Below are 21,062 nucleotides of genomic sequence, written 5' to 3' on the forward strand. Positions count from 1 at the left end.
CGTGTGTCGTCCCCTCACACTGGGGAGCTTCCCGAGCCGGGGAGGGGGGGGGGGGAGGGGGCGGCTTTGCATTTCTGTTTCTTTTATGCGTTGCATATTGCAATCACTCAGTTCAGCCCTTGGGCGCGGCCGGGCAGCCACCACTGACCTTTAGAGTAACCACGTGACGTGACGTCACGACAGCCGGAGGAAAAGCTGGGCCCCAACTCGCGCGGTCGCGCGCGGCCGCAGCCACCACCTGACTCCCGCTCCTGCCGCTAGGGGCGCTGCGCCGGCGCGTCATGGAGGAAAAGCTGGGCCCCAACTGGCGCGGTCGCGCGCGGCCGCAGCCACCACCTGACTCCCGCTCCTCCCGCTAGGGGCGCTGCGCTATGATTGACGTCACGGCATATGTATAAAAGAGCTGCGCTCCTTCGCCGGGACAGTCTTATACCCCTGTCACACGGGCATTTCGAGGGCCCTCGAACCGATAGTCTATCGACTCAAAGGCGATCGAGCGCTGCTACACGAGCAGTTTCAATGGCGATCGAGTCAATAGCCTATCGAGCCAACGGAGCAGCACGGAACTCCATCGAGATATGCAACGCATTCTTGGCTTAGCCAAGCTAAGCCTGGCCATTTTTTTTCTTTTCTCACCCAGCGTGGTCAAGGGGGACAGACTGTGCGGCTCCCCTACTCATTTGCTTGGCTAGGTTGTAAGAAAACGAAAACAGTCGGGTCGCGGCTAACGTGGCATACCCGCGCCGTCTTTGTCCGATGCTGAGCGGTCATCTTCCAAAAAATATGCCGGCCCGTCAGTATGGAAGACGTTGAAGTAACCAGCGTTAAGTGCAAACTCCATGGGCCCTTCCTGGGCGTACGCGTCCTGCAGCGTCGGCGCTCTTGGTGTACGCGGGAACGGGCGTCGAAAAGAGGCATGCATCTCCATGTTCCTGGCGCTGGCTCGCTATCACGGACATCTAGCACGGACGATATCTACCACGGAAAGATATAGGCGCCTCGCCGAGAATCGCTGGCGTCTTCAGCAGTGCGCATGCGCAGGCCGGTTTTGGTGTACACCAAAAGCGCCGACGCTGAGCGCGCACGCCAATCAATGAAGGGCGCTTGGAGTTCGCGCTTTTCTGTGTGGTTTACTAGAATTGATATGAATGAGATTAAAGTGAGGGGACACCAATGGAAATACAAATTTGACATCTTACATTTATAATGGATGTAGCCAATCAATCACCAATTCGATATACTCATGATCTAGCCAGTCAATCACAAAATTGGTTGGAAAAAGTGATTTACTAAGGAGGCTGCCATCTTGAATTCCTCGGACTTAGAAAATTGCACACCGACGGGAGCTGGTAGCAGACCCTAAGAAATCGAGAAACATGATGAGTAAGAGCTCACGCTCTTAAAACTACTGCAAGTATGCACATCACACAAGAGATTGTCCGCTTCACGCCTTTATTTTTTACGGCTACATAAAAGCTGCTGTGGGTGACAAAGACGAGTCTTGCTTTATCGTTAATCACTTATCCGCTTTCACGGCACAACCCCTGCGAACCAGAGAACGAAGCGATGAAAGATGATGATGACGACGATATAGGTAACTCCTACCAACAAGACACTCTGTCCATTTGCTCTTCATTATTCTCACCCACTGAGTCTCGGGCATTACACCTCTTTAAGATCCTGATTCCGCTCCATCTAAATTCGGTAAGGTTGCTTTGGGTAGCAGGTCATTTGGGCTTTCACTTAAATGAGGTTGCAGATTCCTTAGCAAGAGCCTCTCTCGGCGGCCCGATTGTTGCTGTCCTGCCAACGTGGGCATATACAGCTGCGGTGAGGATTCGCAGCTACACAATATTTCTGGTATTCGCTGCCTCGGTTCTTACATCATCTCCTGAATATCACCGTAGCAAAGACTGGCGCTCGCGCAGACTAGAGGTCTCTTTCGCGCGTTTGCGTTGCCGGGTTCCCCTTGTAAATTTCTACCTTCACTTATCTGGCCTGGCGGCTTCACCATTGTGCCCCTTTTTGGGCCGAACCTGAGGCAATAGATCACTTGCTGCTGTCCTGCCACCGCTTCTCTCATTTGAGGAAGCGCCTTTTGCAAATTCCATTTCATCAACGGGGCTTGCCTGTGTCCTCCGCGGTTGTTCTTTCCATTGGCGCTTCTTTGCTTGGACGAAGCGACAGGAATGTGCGCTCTGCTGTGCAAAATTTTCTTCAAGAAACGCAGCGACTCCCATTCTAATTCCATTTTCCCGCTCTCAGTCAGTACGACATTGAAACACTACTATTATGTATACTATTATGCACACTAAGCCATTGTCTCGTCCTCGATCTCCAAGTTAACAGGACCCCTGTCCTTCTGTCGTCCAATATAACAGACTACATACTATAACCACTCCTTTCCCGTAAAAACTTTCCTGTATCCAGCAATTAACCGCCTGTGTCTTGGCCACTCCCCCGTAGTGGGTATGTGCCAGCAACGTCTGAGGCCTTCCTTCCAACAAGCACTTTATCATAGCGCGGGATGCCTGGCAGGGCTGTGGCTCAGTGGTATGCAGCGTACGGAAACAAAGAATGCCTATTTTTGGCGGAGTTGGTCACAATCCTTCTCTGCGCTCGTGGTTGCAGTTTTCTTTTTTTTTAGTGCCGTCAAACGAATTTCGGAATTTCGGAAGGTATCGCTTCAGTCCGCTCCCGGGTTCGAACCCGACCGCGGAGGCTGCGTTTTTATGGAGGAAAAACGCTAAGGCGCCCGTGTGCTGTGCGATGTCAGTGCACGTTAACGATCCCCAGGTGGTCGAAATTATTCCGGAGCCCTCCACTACGGCACCTATCTCTTCCTTTCTTCTTTCACTCCCTCCTTTATCCCTTCCCTTACGGCGCGGTTCAGGTGTCCAACGATATATGAGACAGATACTGCGCCATTTCCTTTCCCCCAAAAAACCAATTATTATTATTATTTATTCAGTCCGCTGAATGTGGGAGCTTGATGAATTTATGCGCTAAAAGTGTATTCGGAAGCTCATTACGGTCATTGTTTAAAAAAATAATAAAATATCGGGACGCTGTAAGACTGGGACGCTTTTTTCGACAAAATTTGCGAAGCGTCGACGCTCGACGCGTCGACGCTAAGCTGGAGATACATAAAGCAAAAAAGCAACATGAGGTATCGCTCAATGCTCAAGCTAAATGTCGTCAACGATGGGCAAGCACTACTAAGCGAGAAAGCCTGCCAAAGCAGCGACGCTGATCAGTCTGTTAGTGGCAAAATTTGATTTCGGCGCCGCTGAACTAACTGTAAGATGCGGGCATAGTTATCTAAAAGAATTAGCGTGTTCGATTGAACGAAGCCGGCCTATATTAAGTTGCCCACCCACCCGCAAACACCACCAGGGGCGCGGTTTTCCTCCGAAGCGGACACCTCGAGGAAACGCGACCATTTCGATCCGACATTGGGTCAAGTCCGCATAAAAAAAAGAGACATTTTATGCTGGATGAATCGCTTATCTTCAAGAAAGTCACGCTTCCGTGCACGGCGACACACTTCCTAGTTATATTTGCCAGCAAGCCGCTCTGTTACACAACTGTACATGAGAATGAGTCAACCTGTGTACACACACATGACGCGGCCAATCCTTCCCTTTATTTTTTTTAAAAAGCCGCATTTTCTTACACAAATTCTCACCGAACAAGATAACAAGTCTTTAATCTTAACAAGCACGCGCTCACGTTACCCCGCTGAGCGGTATACGAGCACAGGACATCACGACTAAAAGAATAAAAGAATAGTGGCGCCATGCGTACTCAAAGAAATGTGAAAATATATGGCAATAAAGAATAAGATATATGGCATTCAGCAGTGGTAACCGAGTCTCATAATAAACTGCACATCTCTAACCAAAAACTTTAATTTTAACCCAATGTTTCGAAGCCGACTCGGCTCCTTCATCAGGGGTGATGAGGGCAGTATCTAGCGTCTTTAAGTATGAAGGGGAGGAGGGGTCAAAGCAACGAAAGCTGTGATTCGAAAGGCGTGGGGGAGGGGGGTTTAGGCTGTTAGTCACGCTGACGCACATCAGGGAGGTGGTGAATGGCGACTTTTTTTCGTTGAAGTCCCTGGGCATATACTGGGGGCAGGTTTCTTTTTGTGCGGTTGATGTTGTTCGCGGTGGTTTGGATGTGCCAGGAGTCGAGAAAGAGCGTTTTGTGGTAATTTGTTTCGGTTTCGAGGATGCTGGTTTCTTCGAAGTTGATTATATGGTCTGAGTCCTAGGAATGTTCGGCTACAGGATTGCTCTCTCTTGCGAAGTTGCGGACGTCATTTTTATGTTGCCGAATTCTTTCTTTGAGATTTTTGGTTTCGCCGATGTAGCTTGCGTCGCAGTCGGCGCAAGGAATTTTGTAGACAATGCCTTCGGCTCTTTCTCTCCGCGGCCGGTCTTTATGAACAGGTAGGCAAAGCGCAACAGTGTTTGTGGGCTTGTGCGCCACCAGGAGACCCCCTTTCTTCAGGAATCGGGCGATGGTTTCGCTGACACCTCCGAAATAAGGTACAGTGACGTATTTTAGTGGTGGCGTTGGTCTTCGTGCGTTGATTTCTTGACGCATGCTGTCGTGGTTTTGACATCGAATGGTTTTTTGAATAAAGTTTTTTGGCTAGCCGTTCATGGAGAGTTCTTCGAATATCGTGCGTTGCTCTCTTTTTCTGTCAAGTTATGTTTTTGTTGTGTAGATGAGACTGAGATGTGCAGCTTATTATAAGTCTTCAAACTCAACCAGACAGGCAAATCTGTCAAAATGTTTAGTTTTTTAACCGAGTCTCCTAATTTTTGTGTTGTACTTAGCGGTGTTCTTTTGTTTTTGATATAGTGGCGTTGGAGACTCGATGCACCGTGCTCGACCCCTTTCGTCACCAAATGATCTCTAGTGAGATGGGCAGTTTGCTCCATTCGACTCATTTCTTGCCACACAAGGCGAAAACACATGCTTTTTGAAGCTGTCGCCAATTACGTGGCCGCAGAAGGGTCTTGCTCATTCACAATGGTCGGCTTTATTTTGTACTGTACACAGGCCATGACAAGGAACGTAGTAAAGGCTCTAAGTAAAAGCCTTTCAGCGTGCAGTCTTTTTCATTGAGTGAGCAGGTGAGAACCATGGCCACTCGATGATGCGGTTCCATCGAGCGGCCGCATTGGTGACAACCGCTCCCTGTACAAGCTGGCAGAACAACAGCTGGCTAACGGGGTCGCATTTTTTATTCTGGCACTGAGGCTTCAATTTTGGATTTTGAAGTGGTCTGTCTGTATGTCTGAGATTTACTTGACCTGAAATAAAATAATCGGAAATATTTTACGGCCGCGAGTGAGTCTCGAACCCGGGGCGGCGAGAACACATTAGTTTTGCTGGTTACTGCTTTAGACAACTGCAACACCGCCACAGCCGCACATTTTGCATCCTAAAATACCAGTCTATTGCGCTGTGTTTTTTATATCGTCATCTTCTTCAACTGCACCCGTGCTCAACGGAACCAAACACCGAAACAGCACTGAAAACCGATGTGCTAGCGCTCCTAGTTGCATTGGGCAAAACCATGATAAACCATCCGAAATTTGTTTTTGTGCCACTGTTTACCTGTGTGATGCGCTTCGCTTTTAACAATGCTGGTGGAATTCCTTAGGTTGGTGGGAGGCATTAAAGAATGTAACTGATCTTCTGCACAAGCTCTGATGTCATTTTTGGGAGATTTTTGTCCGTGTGTGGAGAGACCCTTTGCCGGGACTGACACATTAGCGGTTGTTTTTTTTTTGACAGACTGGAGACAAGAGTGTGTCCCTGACCTTTCCGCGCCGTTGTCGCAAAGGCCCCGACTTCGCCGTGCTTCAAACCGTAGGGAAGAGAAACATAACGCAGAAACAACGCACGATATTCAAAGAAATCATCATGAACGGCTATCCAAAAAATTTTATTGAAAAAACCATTAGACTTCAAAAACACTACAATATGCACCAAGAAATCAACGCACAAAAACCAGCGCCACCAACAAAATACGCCACTCTACCTTATGTCGGAGGCGTGAGCGAAACCATTGCCCGATGCTTGAAAAAAGGTGGTCTCCAGGTTTTGCACAAGCTCTCAAACACTGTTGTGCTATGCCTACCTGTTCCCAAAGACCGGCCACCGAGAGAAAAAACCCAAGGCATTGTCTACAAAATTCCTTGCGCCGACTGCGACGCAAGCTACATCAGCGCAACCAAAAATCTCAAAGAAAGGATTCGGCAACATAAAAACGACGTCCGCAACTTCGCAAGAGAGGGCATTCCTGTACCCGAACATTCCGCGGACTCAGACCATATAATCAACTTCGAAGAAACCAGCATCCTCGGAACCCAAACAAATTACCAAAAAGGCTTCTGGAATCCTGGCGCATCCAAACCACCCCGAACGACATTAACCGCCCACAACGAAACCTGCCCCCAGTAGAGGCCCAGGGACTTCTTTCTTCAACTCAACGAAAGCAAGTCGCCATTGACTGCCTCGCCACAGTGCGACAACGTGACTCACAGCCTTAACCCCCTTCCCCCTCCTCCCCCACGCCTTTCACATCACAGCTTTTGCTCATTTGACCGCCTCCTCCCCTCCATACTTAAAGAAGCTAGCTACTTCCCTCATACCCCTGTCACATGGCATTCCTCGAAGGCCTTTCCAGCAAAGGCATCTTTTTTCACCAAAGGAGCGAAAGCTTAAAGGAGCAGCGACGCACCTACACGGTGTAGCCCAATGGCGAAACAGTCGTTCAGGCTTAGCACCCGCTGCTGTGCTCGAGGCGGCTGAAGTGAGTGTTTTAAAATTAAAGTGGGGTATTCTTTTCATTCGTTGATCTCAGAGAATTTTTTTTCTGATAGCTTCCTTAAAAGTATTGCAAGAGCTCCTCTCAACATCAGCAGCACGTATTGTCTATTGCCTTGGCCACCAGGAGCACTCGGTGTTGCTGCAACACTTTCAATCTCTTGAAATCTGTGCATAAAATATAAACACCCGCACCAAAAGCAAAGCCAGACACACCTTTCGTATTTAAAAAAATATTTTCAAACATTGTTGGCTGTATCTTTTTTATTAATTTTACTTTAGCCGTTGGATGACACTGCGACCATAGGTTCTCTAAGGCCGCGCCTTTGGGCTCCAAAGGTATATGACGAGCGCCTCCGCCTCCAAGGCCCTTAGCGGCAAGGACGCAACATTTGTGCCTTATAGCTGCTAGCTTACACCTTTGGATATAAGGTTTGGTTTATAAGGGTTTCACGTCCAAAAGCGACTCAGGCTATGAGGGACGTTGTACTGAAGGGCTGTGGAAATTTCGACCACCTGGGGTCTTTAACGTGCACTGACATTGCACAGTACACGGGCATCTTGAATTTCGCCTCCATCGAAATTCGACCTTTGGATATAAGGACCTGATTCTTAAAGGCCTTTGCGTTGCCCGTGTGACAGAGGTATCAGCCACCCCTGATGAAGGAGCCGAGTCTGCTTCGAAACTTTGCGTTAAAATTAATGCTTTTGTTTTGAGACTTACACTTTATATGAGTCTTCAAACCAAACCAGATAGGGAAATCTGTCAAAATGTTCAGTTTTCATTCAACAAGCAACCACGGTCTGCGCTCCACGATTCGAGGAAAAGTAAAAGGAGGAAAAAAAAAAGAACGGCAGGCAAAGGTACAGCAGAAGACCCCTCCCCACGGTCCTTTTCTTCCTCCCCCTTACCACCCTGCAACCGGCTGTCTGTGTAGCTCTGGAAAAAGAATTTTTCCCTACTTATGTGCTTGCTCACATCCTTGTCCCTTCATGTTACATCCCCTCACCCTTCTTCATCCGTTTGATGCTGTGAACAGTGGGTCTTGTTCTCGTACCTTTTTTGGGAGGAACATTGCCAAAAATTGTGTCTGAAAGGTAGGGTGAAATTCAAGCAAGTTTTGGTTGAGACGATTCCAAATTCTTTCTTCTTTGTTCTAAAATGCGCGACAACAGCAATGACATATCGCTTTAAGCATGCTGCTCGAGGACGGTGTGTGAGTCCTTCCCCAGCGCCGCCGTGTACCAATTAAGTGGTTTCCAAAGGGCACAAGCTTTCTCGAAGCCTGGCGCTTGGTTCCTTTGAGTTAAAGTGCTTGGAAAATGCTCTTTCACCTAACCTTGTGTTGAAGAAAACATTTCATCCAATTGCGCTTGGTGCGAGGTTGCCATTGCACTATTAAAACTCATCATCAGCAAAAGAAAACATTTCTAAGAAATGAATACCCAAGAATCTTCACTCATTGTATCATCCAAAACCGAAAAGGAAGCAACGCAAACAACTCTATATGCTTACGCTAAGGACACGCCAGTGGCAAAAACGTGCATGCAGTTCGCACGCGAAAGGTGTCAGCGAAAGCTTGGCCAGTATTGACAGAAAGGAATGGATGCAAACTACACACAAGCCGGCCGCCGTTATCGGAAGCCTCCTCTGCCCCTTCAAAGACAGTCATCCTACAGAAAAGGCCTAAGACGTGATATGGAAAATACCCTGCTTCGAGTGCTTGGTATCTTAGGCCGTGAAAACCAATCAAGGCAAATTTAAAAGTCGCGGGAGGATGTTAATCGTTCCCTGGAAATGGCACCCTCTTCTTACACACGTGGTCGGCGCAACTCCCCCGGAGCCGCACCTCGAAGAAGTAATAGTTTGCCAATCGCTTCATAGACAACAGTTGACGAAAATACAAGAAATATAAAAATGTTGCGGGCCCGGTGATTGCTATCTAATCTCTCAAGTACCGGAACAGCAACCGGCAGAATTAAAGGCAAAGAGAGAAGATACCGAGAAGTATATAGGAGAGCGACAGCAAAAAAATAAAAAGGCGGGTGCAGGCTTGCACCCCATATGCAAAAAAATTAATATGTTCGCGCCACTCGTCCCAGAGTGCCTATAAGTGCTGTTGCACATATTCGCAAATCGTTAAATTCACTGCATATTCAGGACCGCGCGCACGTAGCGTACTGTAACTAATTAATCATGCGACTGCCACATTGCACAAGCGGGCTGGGTGGACAGCCCAGCCGCCGCGCTGGAGAAACCCAGTAAGCTTTGAAACCTCGTGTTATACGACAATAACTTCCGTTCATTTCTCAGCAAATTTAAATCCTAATCAAGAACATTTAATTAATTGTTGCTCTGGGTAACGGCGTATTTACTTGCATGCCGAACAGATGGCGCAGTCTTCTGAATACTTCCCAGCATACCATTCTATGAAGTCTTCGTTAGCGGTTCATAGTTTACGTACACCACTGATATAATTGCCGAAACTAGCATCGATTACAGCAATGGTAAAGCCCTTATTCACGGCGAACAATCGAATCATGGGATGCACTTTACCAACTTAGAAAAAAATTTTGTGAACTACTACAGTACTAATTGTTACTTTGGACAAATCACCTACTCCCTTAAAACGCAACATCAGGTTTGCCGCCTGGCACTTACAACATTCACTTCAAGGCATCCGTGCTGCACTTTCTCCACATCGACAAAACTTTCGAAGAGCTGTCTGATTTTGAGTCTAATAATATTATTGTTCAAATGTAGTCATTGATAAACGATTTTGATATTCTCAATCCACAGTGCAAGGCCCATATACAAGTATCGGTGAGTGAGCTCTAAATATTAGCGTCGGGGAATTTCATTCCCCCGCAGTTTCGGAGTTTCATTGTTTTGCACTGTTAATGCGCACGCAATTCCACTATCACCAATGCCCGTGTGGTCACTGTACGCGCTTAATTAAAAATATACCTGTTAAGCAAAAGAGTCTCCTTATAGTTTCCTCTATATACCTCATAGAAGGCATGCGCTTTCTTGTAGCATGCTATGTAGCAGCCCATGGTCATAGCCTCACTCAGATGGGGGCACTTTTGATAAAAGTGCGCATTCATACCGCACTGTCAACCTCCCAAAGCAAACTACCAAAACAGGGACACTGCAGCAAAGACGTGCGCCTTGCCAATACACCGAGAGAGGGCGCCACGCGCTTCTTGCCGATGCTGAGAATGCATGAGCAATACAAAAACAGCGCAGGAAATATTTTGCTTCTTTAAAATGTAACATACTTTCTATCTCTCTAAAGGCAGGAAATTACGCTACCTGAAGCTCCGAGAGCTTGTCGATATATTTTAGATTAGGGCAGAGGTGAGCGATAAGGTGAAGTGGGGTATTATTCAGGGCCTCGCCTTAGGCTCTATGCTATCGCAGCTTATTGCGGATGGTAAACGCAGCATGTAAGCTACATTGATAAAACTTTAGTAAAATAAACTTCAAGAAGAGTTTAACATCTTGGCGAGAGAGCTATTCTCTGACTTTTATACGCGACGAGCTATTAATTTTTATTTTTCATCGCCATTGAGTTAGGCGCCGCCGCGCCGCCGGCTGTCACGAGATGGCGCGACCGGTTTTTTCGAGGCGCATGGACCAGAATCCTGGGGATGTGTGGAAAAGCAGAGGAAATACGTGCTGTGTTGCGGATTGCATGAATTGCGGCAGAGAGTTAAAGATGTGGGATGAGATCGTTTGCGACCATCCCGGAACCGAACTGTACAAGGACGCATTTGCCCTGTCGCGCCCGTTCGGCCTGCACCCTTTCCCAACGGGCGAACGCAACAAGGACGTTCGCCAGCGCTAGATAGCCAATAAAGGAAGAGAGGTTTCGATCTTGAAAAATATGCGAGGTCGAGTACACAACATAGCGCATGAACAAGCTGTTCCGGCACCGAAGCCGTCACTAACGTTGCGCAGTTGCTTCCGCATGTGTAGCGAGACCCAATTGCTCGCAAGTTAAGGTGTGGGGCCATTAGTGGACATTAGCGGCCATTAGGTGTGGACAGTAGCGCCCGAGGAAGAATCAGGAACGGCAAAGAAAGATGACTTACACTCATACTTAACTCTACTGTTTATTATGAAGTGCAAACACACGCGAGCGGACAACACTTACCGTCAGTGCGTGTATTACAAAACGTCGTGCTACTGTTGAACTTCGCTCCAAATAGCGCGGTTTTCATGGACCACATTCGTAATTAAGCATTTGCATTACGGTTGGTGGGTTTGTGGTTGTGACTTCCTCGCGGTTCATGCGAGACAGCCACGAAAAGTGACTCCGTAGGCCAGCACTTAGAGGGAAGCTGATTACTTGCCGTCAGCAACACATCGAGCATTTTCATGTCCGCATATCGAGCGGGGAGCATACCACAGCTTTATATTCGTGGCTGGCAAAAAAGTGTACTTCGTGTAGCATTAACGCGTTTCCATGCGCGCTTTCTAACAATAATATCGCAGAATCTTTCGATACATTTGCACGCCACCTCGTGAAGATTGCTTTATGCACGGTACTGCATGCTACCATTATAGTTAGCATTTCTGTGTCTATTTTTGTTGCATTTCTGTGCTTAAAAAACCAGTACAAAATACTTTAGGTTTCCAAACCACCGCTATCAGGTTGTAAACAAATGTGTGCGAGGTGCATGTGAGCGTTTTAGAGTGGTATCTGCACACATGTAAACAACACTACAACGATCTTAGAGCATTAAACCTAGCCATTATAGATAATTACAATAAAAACATTCAGCAAAGCTTTCAGCGGATGCGAAGACAAGCATTCAGGCGATCAGTCCATTGGCTCGAAGAGGGAGAGCTGAGGGGCTCTCCGTGACATGAAGCCCGATCACGTTTTCACGCCTCAAGGGATCAAATTAGGCCTCTCACATGCGCTTTGAAGCTTTGGGCAAACCATAGTGTCGTCTGCGCACTCCTTTACAGCCGTATCAGCCGAAACACTGCCTCTCGCAACCAACCATCGGGCGCAGCAGACATAGCGAAGAGGCGCGCGCCGAGCAGTCAGGAGGCGTGCAATAGTGGCGTGATCACGTGGTCAAAGATAGCAGCCCCCATGATACGAGGCTGTAAAGCCTGTATAAAGTTTGCCGCGTGACGACAGTGCCGTGTTCCTCCCTTAGCGGCAGAATTCTGAGGCATTGATTGGGAGCGACGGTGCCACGGTGCTCTCACTGACCGTTCTCGCGTGCTGCGAGCGCTATCTCTCTCCGCGAGGTGCTCGCGCCCGTGCGCTCGTCTCCTCGCGGGCGCGGCGGATGCGAGCACAGCCTCACGGCTGCACAGTGCGCCCATTATGCCCACCGGTGGGCAGTTTTCACGCGACAGCGTTAAGGCCCCGTGTCACAGAAATGCCGTTGTCGTCGGCGTCGGCGGCGTAGGCCGTGAGCGAAAATTCCCTCCTCTTTCTCCTCCTCCTCGCAATGTACGCCACTGCCCAACAGATAGCGCTCGACTGCAGCGCCTCCGCTCGTCTCGTTCGGGCGCAGTGGGGCCGTGCGGGCACGCAGGAATCATGCGGTGAGCGGAGAACGCAGCGCACGTACAAAGCGTATTAACCACAAAGCTTGCGGCTTGCAGCCCGCTCGTTCGGCGCGGAAGCTATGCAAGCGTTCGTGGCATCGGGTTTTTCGAGAACGATGTGCCAACGAACTACGACTGCAACTACGTGGTTTGTCGCTCGGCGCGTCCATTTCACCGTGCGTAGCAGCGCGATTTGTCTAACGGGCAAGGCGTTGCGCCGAACGGGCGATGGCATTCCGTGGACTCGCTTGCAGTGCTGCAACACGCTGTCACGTTGCACTGATAAAGGCGAAGCTTGAGCGTCCTCCTATATTTTTACGCGCTGATTGAAGTGGAACGCGGCACCGTGGTTGTCGAAAGGCGGGGAAGCATCTTGCTTAATTTGTTAGCATCCCTGAAATGACGCATTTGCTTACTCCCGTGTGTGCTGTCAACAGAAACTTCGCAGGTGGTAGGAATCGTTCAATGCGAAGTACCGGTGAAGTATCGGTTGCTGAAGTATTGATTTTTAAATAGTACTATTGATCCATCCCCTGCGGCAGCAGGAGAGAGCTCTGGCGGGCCCATAATATATTTATAGTTACTGGGCCGACACCTTGTAAACTGGCAGCGCGTACAACTGCGAAGGCGGAGACGTTTGCACATGTGAACTAACCTTGCGTCTCTGTCGTACACACACGGGGGCAGGGTGGCTCTGCAGATTACAGACCACGGACTGTAGACCTCGGGCGGTCGCGCAGTAGCGTTACGTGTCCCATCGATGCGTATCTAAACTGAACCGTGCAGCGGGTTATGAGTTTAACGTCCCAACACCGTACCTAGATTGTGCGCAAAGCCGTTTTTGAAGGGCTCCGGATTAACAGATATTTTTGGTACATCTGTATGGTAAATACGTCATCAGCGGTATACGACCATACGGCAGACGCGGCTAGGCAAGCGCAACACCGATACGCACGGCAATGCGTTACCAATTCAAATCAAATCAGTTTATTCGCACATGAAACACGGTACATGCCCACAAGATGAGGCAAAAGGAAGCTAATCGCATACTTCCTGACGAGGCCTCACACCGGGTCACACATCAATGGCAAAATGATGGGCAAATTCATTCTCCTAAATAATATTTAAAAATTAAATAACAACAAATATAAAAACTAAATCAAATAGCAACAATTTATGTTTTGTCATAGTTAGATATTAAGACACATGACATTACAAGCACAGAAAAATACAGCACTAACGCAACAATTCGCGACACAAAAGAATAGATGATGAGACTATAGGGAAAACAATATATGTCATAAGTATTTGGTGCATCAGGAGGAATTGAAAATACCAACCTTATTTCCTTTTTAAAATGAGAAATAGTTTTACTGGTTAAAGCGTCATGGATTATTGAAGGGTAGGCATTACATATCGTAGTAATTTGGTTATCTATGTGCTGGGTGCCGCAGTTAGTCCGAGCACGAGTGGAGAGAAGAGAAGAAACTTATCTATGTGCTGGGTGCCGCAGTTAGTCCGAGCACGAGTGGAGAGAAGAGAAGAAACTTATCTATGTGCTGGGTGCCGTAGTTAGTCCGAGCACGAGTGGAGAGAAGAGAAGAAACTTATCTATGTGCTGGGTGCCGCAGTTAGTCCGAGCACGAGTGGAGAGAAGAGAAGAAACTTATCTATGTGCTGGGTGCCGTAGTTAGTCCGAGCACGAGTGGAGAGAAGAGAAGAAACTTATCTATGTGCTGGGTGCCGTAGTTAGTCCGAGCACGAGTGGAGAGAAGAGAAGAAACTTATCTATGTGCTGGGTGCCGTAGTTAGTCCGAGCACGAGTGGAGAGAAGAGAAGAAACTTATCTATGTGCTGGGTGCCGCAGTTAGTCCGAGCACGAGTGGAGAGAAGAGAAGAAACTTATCTATGTGCTGGGTGCCGTAGTTAGTCCGAGCACGAGTGGAGAGAAGAGAAGAAACTTATCTATGTGCTGGGTGCCGTAGTTAGTCCGAGCACGAGTGGAGAGAAGAGAAGAAACTTATCTATGTGCTGGGTGCCGCAGTTAGTCCGAGCACGAGTGGAGAGAAGAGAAGAAACTTATCTATGTGCTGGGTGCCGCAGTTAGTCCGAGCACGAGTGGAGAGAAGAGAAGAAACTTATCTATGTGCTGGGTGCCGCAGTTAGTCCGAGCACGAGTGGAGAGAAGAGAAGAAACTTATCTATGTGCTGGGTGCCGTAGTTAGTCCGAGCACGAGTGGAGAGAAGAGAAGAAACTTATCTATGTGCTGGGTGCCGCAGTTAGTCCGAGCACGAGTGGAGAGAAGAGAAGAAACTTATCTATGTGCTGGGTGCCGTAGTTAGTCCGAGCACGAGTGGAGAGAAGAGAAGAAACTTATCTATGTGCTGGGTGCCGTAGTTAGTCCGAGCACGAGTGGAGAGAAGAGAAGAAACTTATCTATGTGCTGGGTGCCGTAGTTAGTCCGAGCACGAGTGGAGAGAAGAGAAGAAACTTATCTATGTGCTGGGTGCCGCAGTTAGTCCGAGCACGAGTGGAGAGAAGAGAAGAAACTTATCTATGTGCTGGGTGCCGTAGTTAGTCCGAGCACGAGTGGAGAGAAGAGAAGAAACTTATCTATGTGCTGGGTGCCGTAGTTAGTCCGAGCACGAGTGGAGAGAAGAGAAGAAACTTATCTATGTGCTGGGTGCCGTAGTTAGTCCGAGCACGAGTGGAGAGAAGAGAAGAAACTTATCTATGTGCTGGGTGCCGTAGTTAGTCCGAGCACGAGTGGAGAGAAGAGAAGAAACTTATCTATGTGCTGGGTGCCGTAGTTAGTCCGAGCACGAGTGGAGAGAAGAGAAGAAACTTATCTATGTGCTGGGTGCCGCAGTTAGTCCGAGCACGAGTGGAGAGAAGAGAAGAAATTTATCTATGTGCTGGGTGCCGTAGTTAGTCCGAGCACGAGTGGAGAGAAGAGAAGAAACTTATCTATGTGCTGGGTGCCGTAGTTAGTCCGAGCACGAGTGGAGAGAAGAGAAGAAACTTATCTATGTGCTGGGTGCCGTAGTTAGTCCGAGCACGAGTGGAGAGAAGAGAAGAAACTTATCTATGTGCTGGGTGCCGTAGTTAGTCCGAGCACGAGTGGAGAGAAGAGAAGTAACGCGTCTATATTTTTGTTCACATATGTTTTCTTCTCTCGGAGATGTGATGTCGTGCTTAATTATCTGAAAAATGTGTACAGCAAAATAATACTTATGACACAAAGGAAATGGAGGAATACGAAAGGAATGAAATAAGCGGTCGCCCATAGAAGGGTCTGAGGAACATACGCGCAAAGCTCTTTTTTGTTAAGCAAATAATCTCTCTGAGTCAGATTTGTATAATGTAGCCCAGATTAAATTGCAGTATACCAGGTTAGAATTGATTAGAGAAAAATACAACTGCCTTTTAGTTTTCATGGACAACAACGCCTGATTCGATTGTGCACACCAATTGATTGAGCTACATGCTAACTAGCATGATTTACATGTCCATATCAGCCGTACACGAACGCTAAAACTCTCAAACTTCACCAGAATAAGATTCATCAACGCGTATCGACATCGCGAATTGTGGTTTCGTATTTCTTACAAATCTAAACGCGTCGCGATTCGACTTGTGACACTGGGGTGAGCAGCCTAGCGCCAAAGCCATTGAAACACCGCGGAAAGAGAAAAGAAAAAGGTGGCAGAAACTTGTGACCAGCACGCACGGCGCAAGGAAGCAGATCGAGCTGAGCGAGCACAGTTTCAAGACACACAAAAAAAAACAAAACCGCTAAGCGCTTTCGTGCCGCACCTTCGTTCGAAGGGAGCCTTTAATTTCAGTTTTGAACTCGGGTTTGCACCTAGTTGGGCACTCAGGCCACAGAACTAGGCGTGATGAAAACAGCGCTCTTTCGGGCTGTTTGCTGGACGCCGTGCGCACGAGCTGCTCCCTGTCTAAAGCACGACAGCGCGCGGAATGTTCTTGCAACAGCGTCAAAGCGCGAGGAGAACCCTCGAGCGGGCGCGCTCTTGTCTCACAACGGCGTCCGTGCACGAGCGAAGACAGCATAGTGTTAGCGAAGCGCGAGCCAGAGAGAACAAGCGAGCAAAACAAGCTCCCTTCACGTGCAGGCGACGCAGACGCACCCGAGTCAGTGGCGAAGCTCGTCGCCTGATCAATTACGAGGAGTCGCTCGGAGAGGGCGCTGTTCACTGGCGTTGTGCGTTGCGTGCGGAGAGGAGGAGGAAACGGCTGAACACTTGACACTTTTCTGTAAAGGGCTTCCCGCTACAGTGCAAAGGAGCTGGGCTGATTTATTCAAAGAATTGGGGTTTAAGCACAGTGAAGGAAAAGTAGATTTTAAGCAGGTAGAAGTAACCAAGCGAAGGTTATCTCATTGGTGGCTAAAATCAAGACAAGAGTAAAATTTTACAAGGCATGGCTAGGGGGCTTGAACCACCGCGCGATATGAAGGGTTCAGCACCATCCATCCATCCATCCATCCATCCATCCATCCATCCATCCATCCATCCATCCATCCATCCATCCATCCATCCATCCATCCATCCATCCATCCATCCATCCATCCATCCATCCATCCATCCATCCATCGCAGTGCCCTCTGGCCCAGGTGGTGTCGCCCATTGCTCAGTCTCGACAAAGCCTGGAAGATAGAGCGAGGGGGGGGAGGGGGGGGGGGGTGTTGCCTGCAGCAAATGACCCACGCACCCGACGCCTACGCCACTGTCCAAATTTCATTGCCGTCTAGAAACGCGGCTGCAGGGGTGCGTGCCTCATGCGAAGATTAAGAGGTGTGCACTGACCCGTGTTTGTCGGATGGCGGCATGATTCTGATTACCATCTGACGGCCGACCCGTTTCGCTCGGCCGAGAAAGGCGTACTCGTGGGTCAGCTTACCTTGCGTGTACAGTGTCAGGGGGCGGCTGTTCTCACAGACGTGGGCACGAGGAGGACGCTGACTGAAAGAAAACAGAGCTGATACTGCAATGAACATGAATCGTTCCTGGTTGTTAGAACAACGAATTCTAAGGGAAAAAAGAGACATCATGCAAAAAATAAGAAAAGCGATGAGGTAGCGTAGGAGAATAGCGAAAATTGCGGCATATTGACCACAGGATATGCTTCTTTAAAATTTAAAATTTTTGGCTTTGCAGGTTTTTTAATGTGTCGGGCGTGCACGGCCGTCGCCCGGTGCTGGAAATTTGACATTTTTTTTTTAGAAAATTGAGTCCTGAGGACTACACACTGAGAGAAGCTGTATGCCTGATATTACGGCAGACACAGAAGTGATTACGTATTCACTGAGAATTGAAGCAACTGCCTTAAATGAAAACAGCGGTCGGATATTATTTATTAACTGTTGGGACGATCTTCCTCAAAACTGCAGACGCGCGTTCTTAATGACGTAGGATGGTATAGCCTAGTGCAGAGGGTTGCCGCTAGGGAACAAAGCGAAGAATGCGTCTTAAGCACCAGCTCCAAAGGGCACCAGTGAACCGGCGAAAAAACTAATGCAGTTTATGATAACAAACAATACTGAACTCGTCGAAAGCGAAGAGAATGAACACGATAAAACAGGCCGCTAATAGTTTTCCACATATCTGCCTAACACCCTTATAAAGCCTTTCCAAAAGTAATCATTGCGTTATAAACTATTTCTGGGCTATCCTCGACCATCTGACAGACATATCGCTCCTCTGGTCTGTCTCCGTGTTGCAGATCCGACATCGGGAGTGTCACGGTACCTGCCACCAAAGTTGGACATCACTGCGTCCTACATCGACATTGCTGTCAACAGCACCCTGCGCATTACGTGCTACGGGATGTACCCGGTGGCCTGGGCGCTGCCGTCCCTCGCGGTAAGTCGTTGAAATCAGCGCCTCGCAAAGTTCGTTGCCTATTAGTGGGGCCTGCCGGACGTTGCGAGGGCCAACTGGGGAAATTGCTATAGCAAAGCATTCAGAGTGAGCTCAGTACAGGAGTGGGCCTCTACAGGTCGCAAAGATCGATAACGCTTGCTGACATAATAGTGGCGAACACGACAGTGTCTATTGTTCTCACACAGCTTTGTATTAATACTTCTGTGGCCACGCGGAATATTGTCGTGACCACGTGCCTCTCTTCAGGTCCTGTTTTTTTCTGTTTCTTTTTTATTCCCCCCCCCCCCCCTCCGTCCCCTAACTCTTTTTTTTTTCCGGGCGCCGCAGAAGTTTCTTCAATATTAGACCAGCCTGCGCAGGTAATGATGAATGCCCAGAAAGCTTCCGGCTCACGAGATGACAAAACCCTAGCAGCTACACTGGATTCATTTGTCCGTCGCGTTACCTCCTATTTTCTTGATAACAGCCACAAATGATCACGGCGACCGTTCTTTCAGGCTTCATACTTTTATCTTTGTCTGTCTCCTTTTATCCTGTATACGCCGTGGCCTCGCGAACAGGGCATTTTTGCTTTACCACGTGAGAGATTTGGAGTAACTGTCGTCCTGGGTAATCGCACATCCATATCAGGTAGGGCGCGGTCGTTATGTCACTGGAAGCGGAATTTTTTTTCTTACACTGCTCCACTGCGTTTATATTTGTTTCTTTGTGTGAATGTACCTGACAGATACAAAGTGGTGATAGATACAAAAAAAGATAGCAGCCTCTTGTTTGTGAGTTGCGGACGTTTCGCTATTATGTCACAAATGTTTAGGCCTTACTGAACAATACATAATTAAACGTTAACGCATTAATGACCTTTCACTTACTATCAGAGATTTTAATTGTGAGACCACGTCCATTAAATTGGAGCGCTGTTTCGAATGCGCCCAGTTTCTTCCATAAATGTGGTGAGATAGAATATGGAACAACAGTTCTCTCCAGATACTTTTTCCTTGCTGTTATATGATTCCTTTGTTGCTGACGTCCCAAACTCTCTTCTATTCATGCTTTCTTTAATTCTAGAGTAACGTCTCTCTGCGTTCGTCTATCAGCGAAGAATGGATGGGTGACCTGACGTTCAAGAGCGTCTTTGAGCTCAACACTACTGACGTCATGGACCAGGGCCACTACACCTGCTACTACACGGAATCCACCAATCTCACAAACACTGCCAACGCCACGTCAACTTACGTCTTTGTCAATGGTAGGTCCTCCTACCATTATTTGCATGAGGGCGCCGGCACTTCAGTTCGAAGGCTCCCACGCTGGGCATGCACACGACTTATTGTTGCCGTTATAGAAGACCCAGCCGGACTACACCGTGAAAAAAAAAGGAATAAAGACATACCGCAAGGAGAAGAAGTGCTTGCTCAAAAGTAATTATCTTAGGAGCAAAAAAGCTTAGAAATTTTCTTAATCGACATCAGTGTCATTTGACTACTGAATGTTAATGGGTGTTTGTATATAAAAGTCAATTATGTGTGCCTGCGTGCGTGCATGTGTGTGTGTGCGTGTGTGTGTGTGCGCGCGCGCGCGCGCGTGTGTGTGTGTGTGTGTGTGTGTGTGTGTGTGTGTGTGTGTGTGTGTGTGTGTGTGTGTGTGTGTGTGTGTGTGTGTTGTATATTTGCTACCTTTTTATTTTTTCGCTTTGTTGCCATTACTGAATCTTGGGACTGCAGACTGGATATAGTTAAATAACCAGCCTTACTTTCTCGTCGCTGGCGCAGACGACAACTACCTCTTCATGCCGCAGAAGCATATGGACAAGCCGGTACTCCTGAATGTGCGCTTCGGTGAGCTGTTGGTTGTGCCCTGCCTGCCGACCCACTCCGGCGCCAAGGTGCAGATCTGGAAGGACCTGGGCCAGGGCGAGATGGAGGAGGTGTCGCTGGCATCCCCCCTTGTCGAGTTCGACACCACGCGCGGCTTCATCATCTACCGTGCGCGCAACTACTACACCGGACACTTCATGTGTAACGGATCAGTGCCTGGCCGGATCTACAAAGACTCCTCCATGTCCGTGGTCTTTGTCTACGCGCGTGAGTGTGCACCCTGTTCTGCTAGACACCAGGAGTTTTCTGCTCCTAGCTGCTGTCAACTGTGTACAAGTGGCGCTAAATATGTAGACAATGATAGCGTGAAGTGATGACGAGGGTGTAATATTGTCGGCTGCACCGTCTGAGCGTATGTCAAGAAGCATGTGTGTGATCTCTACGCCAACAAAAATACGAATGTCCCTGAGAGGTACCAAGAGTGGTACCCGGCCCGCCTTAATTTTACAGGCGCCTGTTTTATAGGCCCCCGTCCGTGGCTTTCTCGCCGGCGTAAAGCGAAACCACCGGTTGTGCCGTTGAACTTGGGTCGCCTAAAGACTGCGTGTGACTGTTTGGAACAGCCGCCTTCCAATGCAGGGGTGCATCACGTGATCACTACAGAAGTGGTCACGTGACTAAGCGCCTAAACAGCTATCCCTGAATTTCGCGTTACGTAGTCGTAACCGTCTTGTGAGTTTTTTTTTCTGCCTGTTTTTCATTAATTGCTACCAGTGTGAAGACAATACATGTAACTAGAAATCAGTGTCAGTAGTTCCTGATTTAAAGGCCGGTGCTAACCAAAAGAACTATGAAAAAAATGGAGAAAAGAATAGTAATGAAATATGATCCCAGGTTGGTTAGCATGCGACAAT

At 48.2% G+C, this 21,062-nt stretch overlaps 1 protein-coding gene across 1 annotated transcript in view; it reads left to right on the forward strand.

The window, feature by feature from the left end:
* LOC144128173 (vascular endothelial growth factor receptor 1-like) overlaps window positions 1-21,062 on the forward strand; it is a 78,433-nt gene that overhangs the window by 10,864 nt on the left and 46,507 nt on the right. Inside the window, exons 2-4 of the mRNA XM_077661276.1 lie at window positions 18,174-18,313; window positions 19,400-19,580; window positions 20,104-20,415. Of these exons, the coding sequence (XP_077517402.1) occupies window positions 18,174-18,313; window positions 19,400-19,580; window positions 20,104-20,415 (633 nt within the window). The remainder of the gene's footprint in view (window positions 1-18,173; window positions 18,314-19,399; window positions 19,581-20,103; window positions 20,416-21,062) is intronic.

Source organism: Amblyomma americanum, chromosome 4, assembly GCF_052857255.1.
Source record: "Amblyomma americanum isolate KBUSLIRL-KWMA chromosome 4, ASM5285725v1, whole genome shotgun sequence".
Lineage (NCBI taxonomy): Eukaryota > Metazoa > Arthropoda > Arachnida > Ixodida > Ixodidae > Amblyomma > Amblyomma americanum.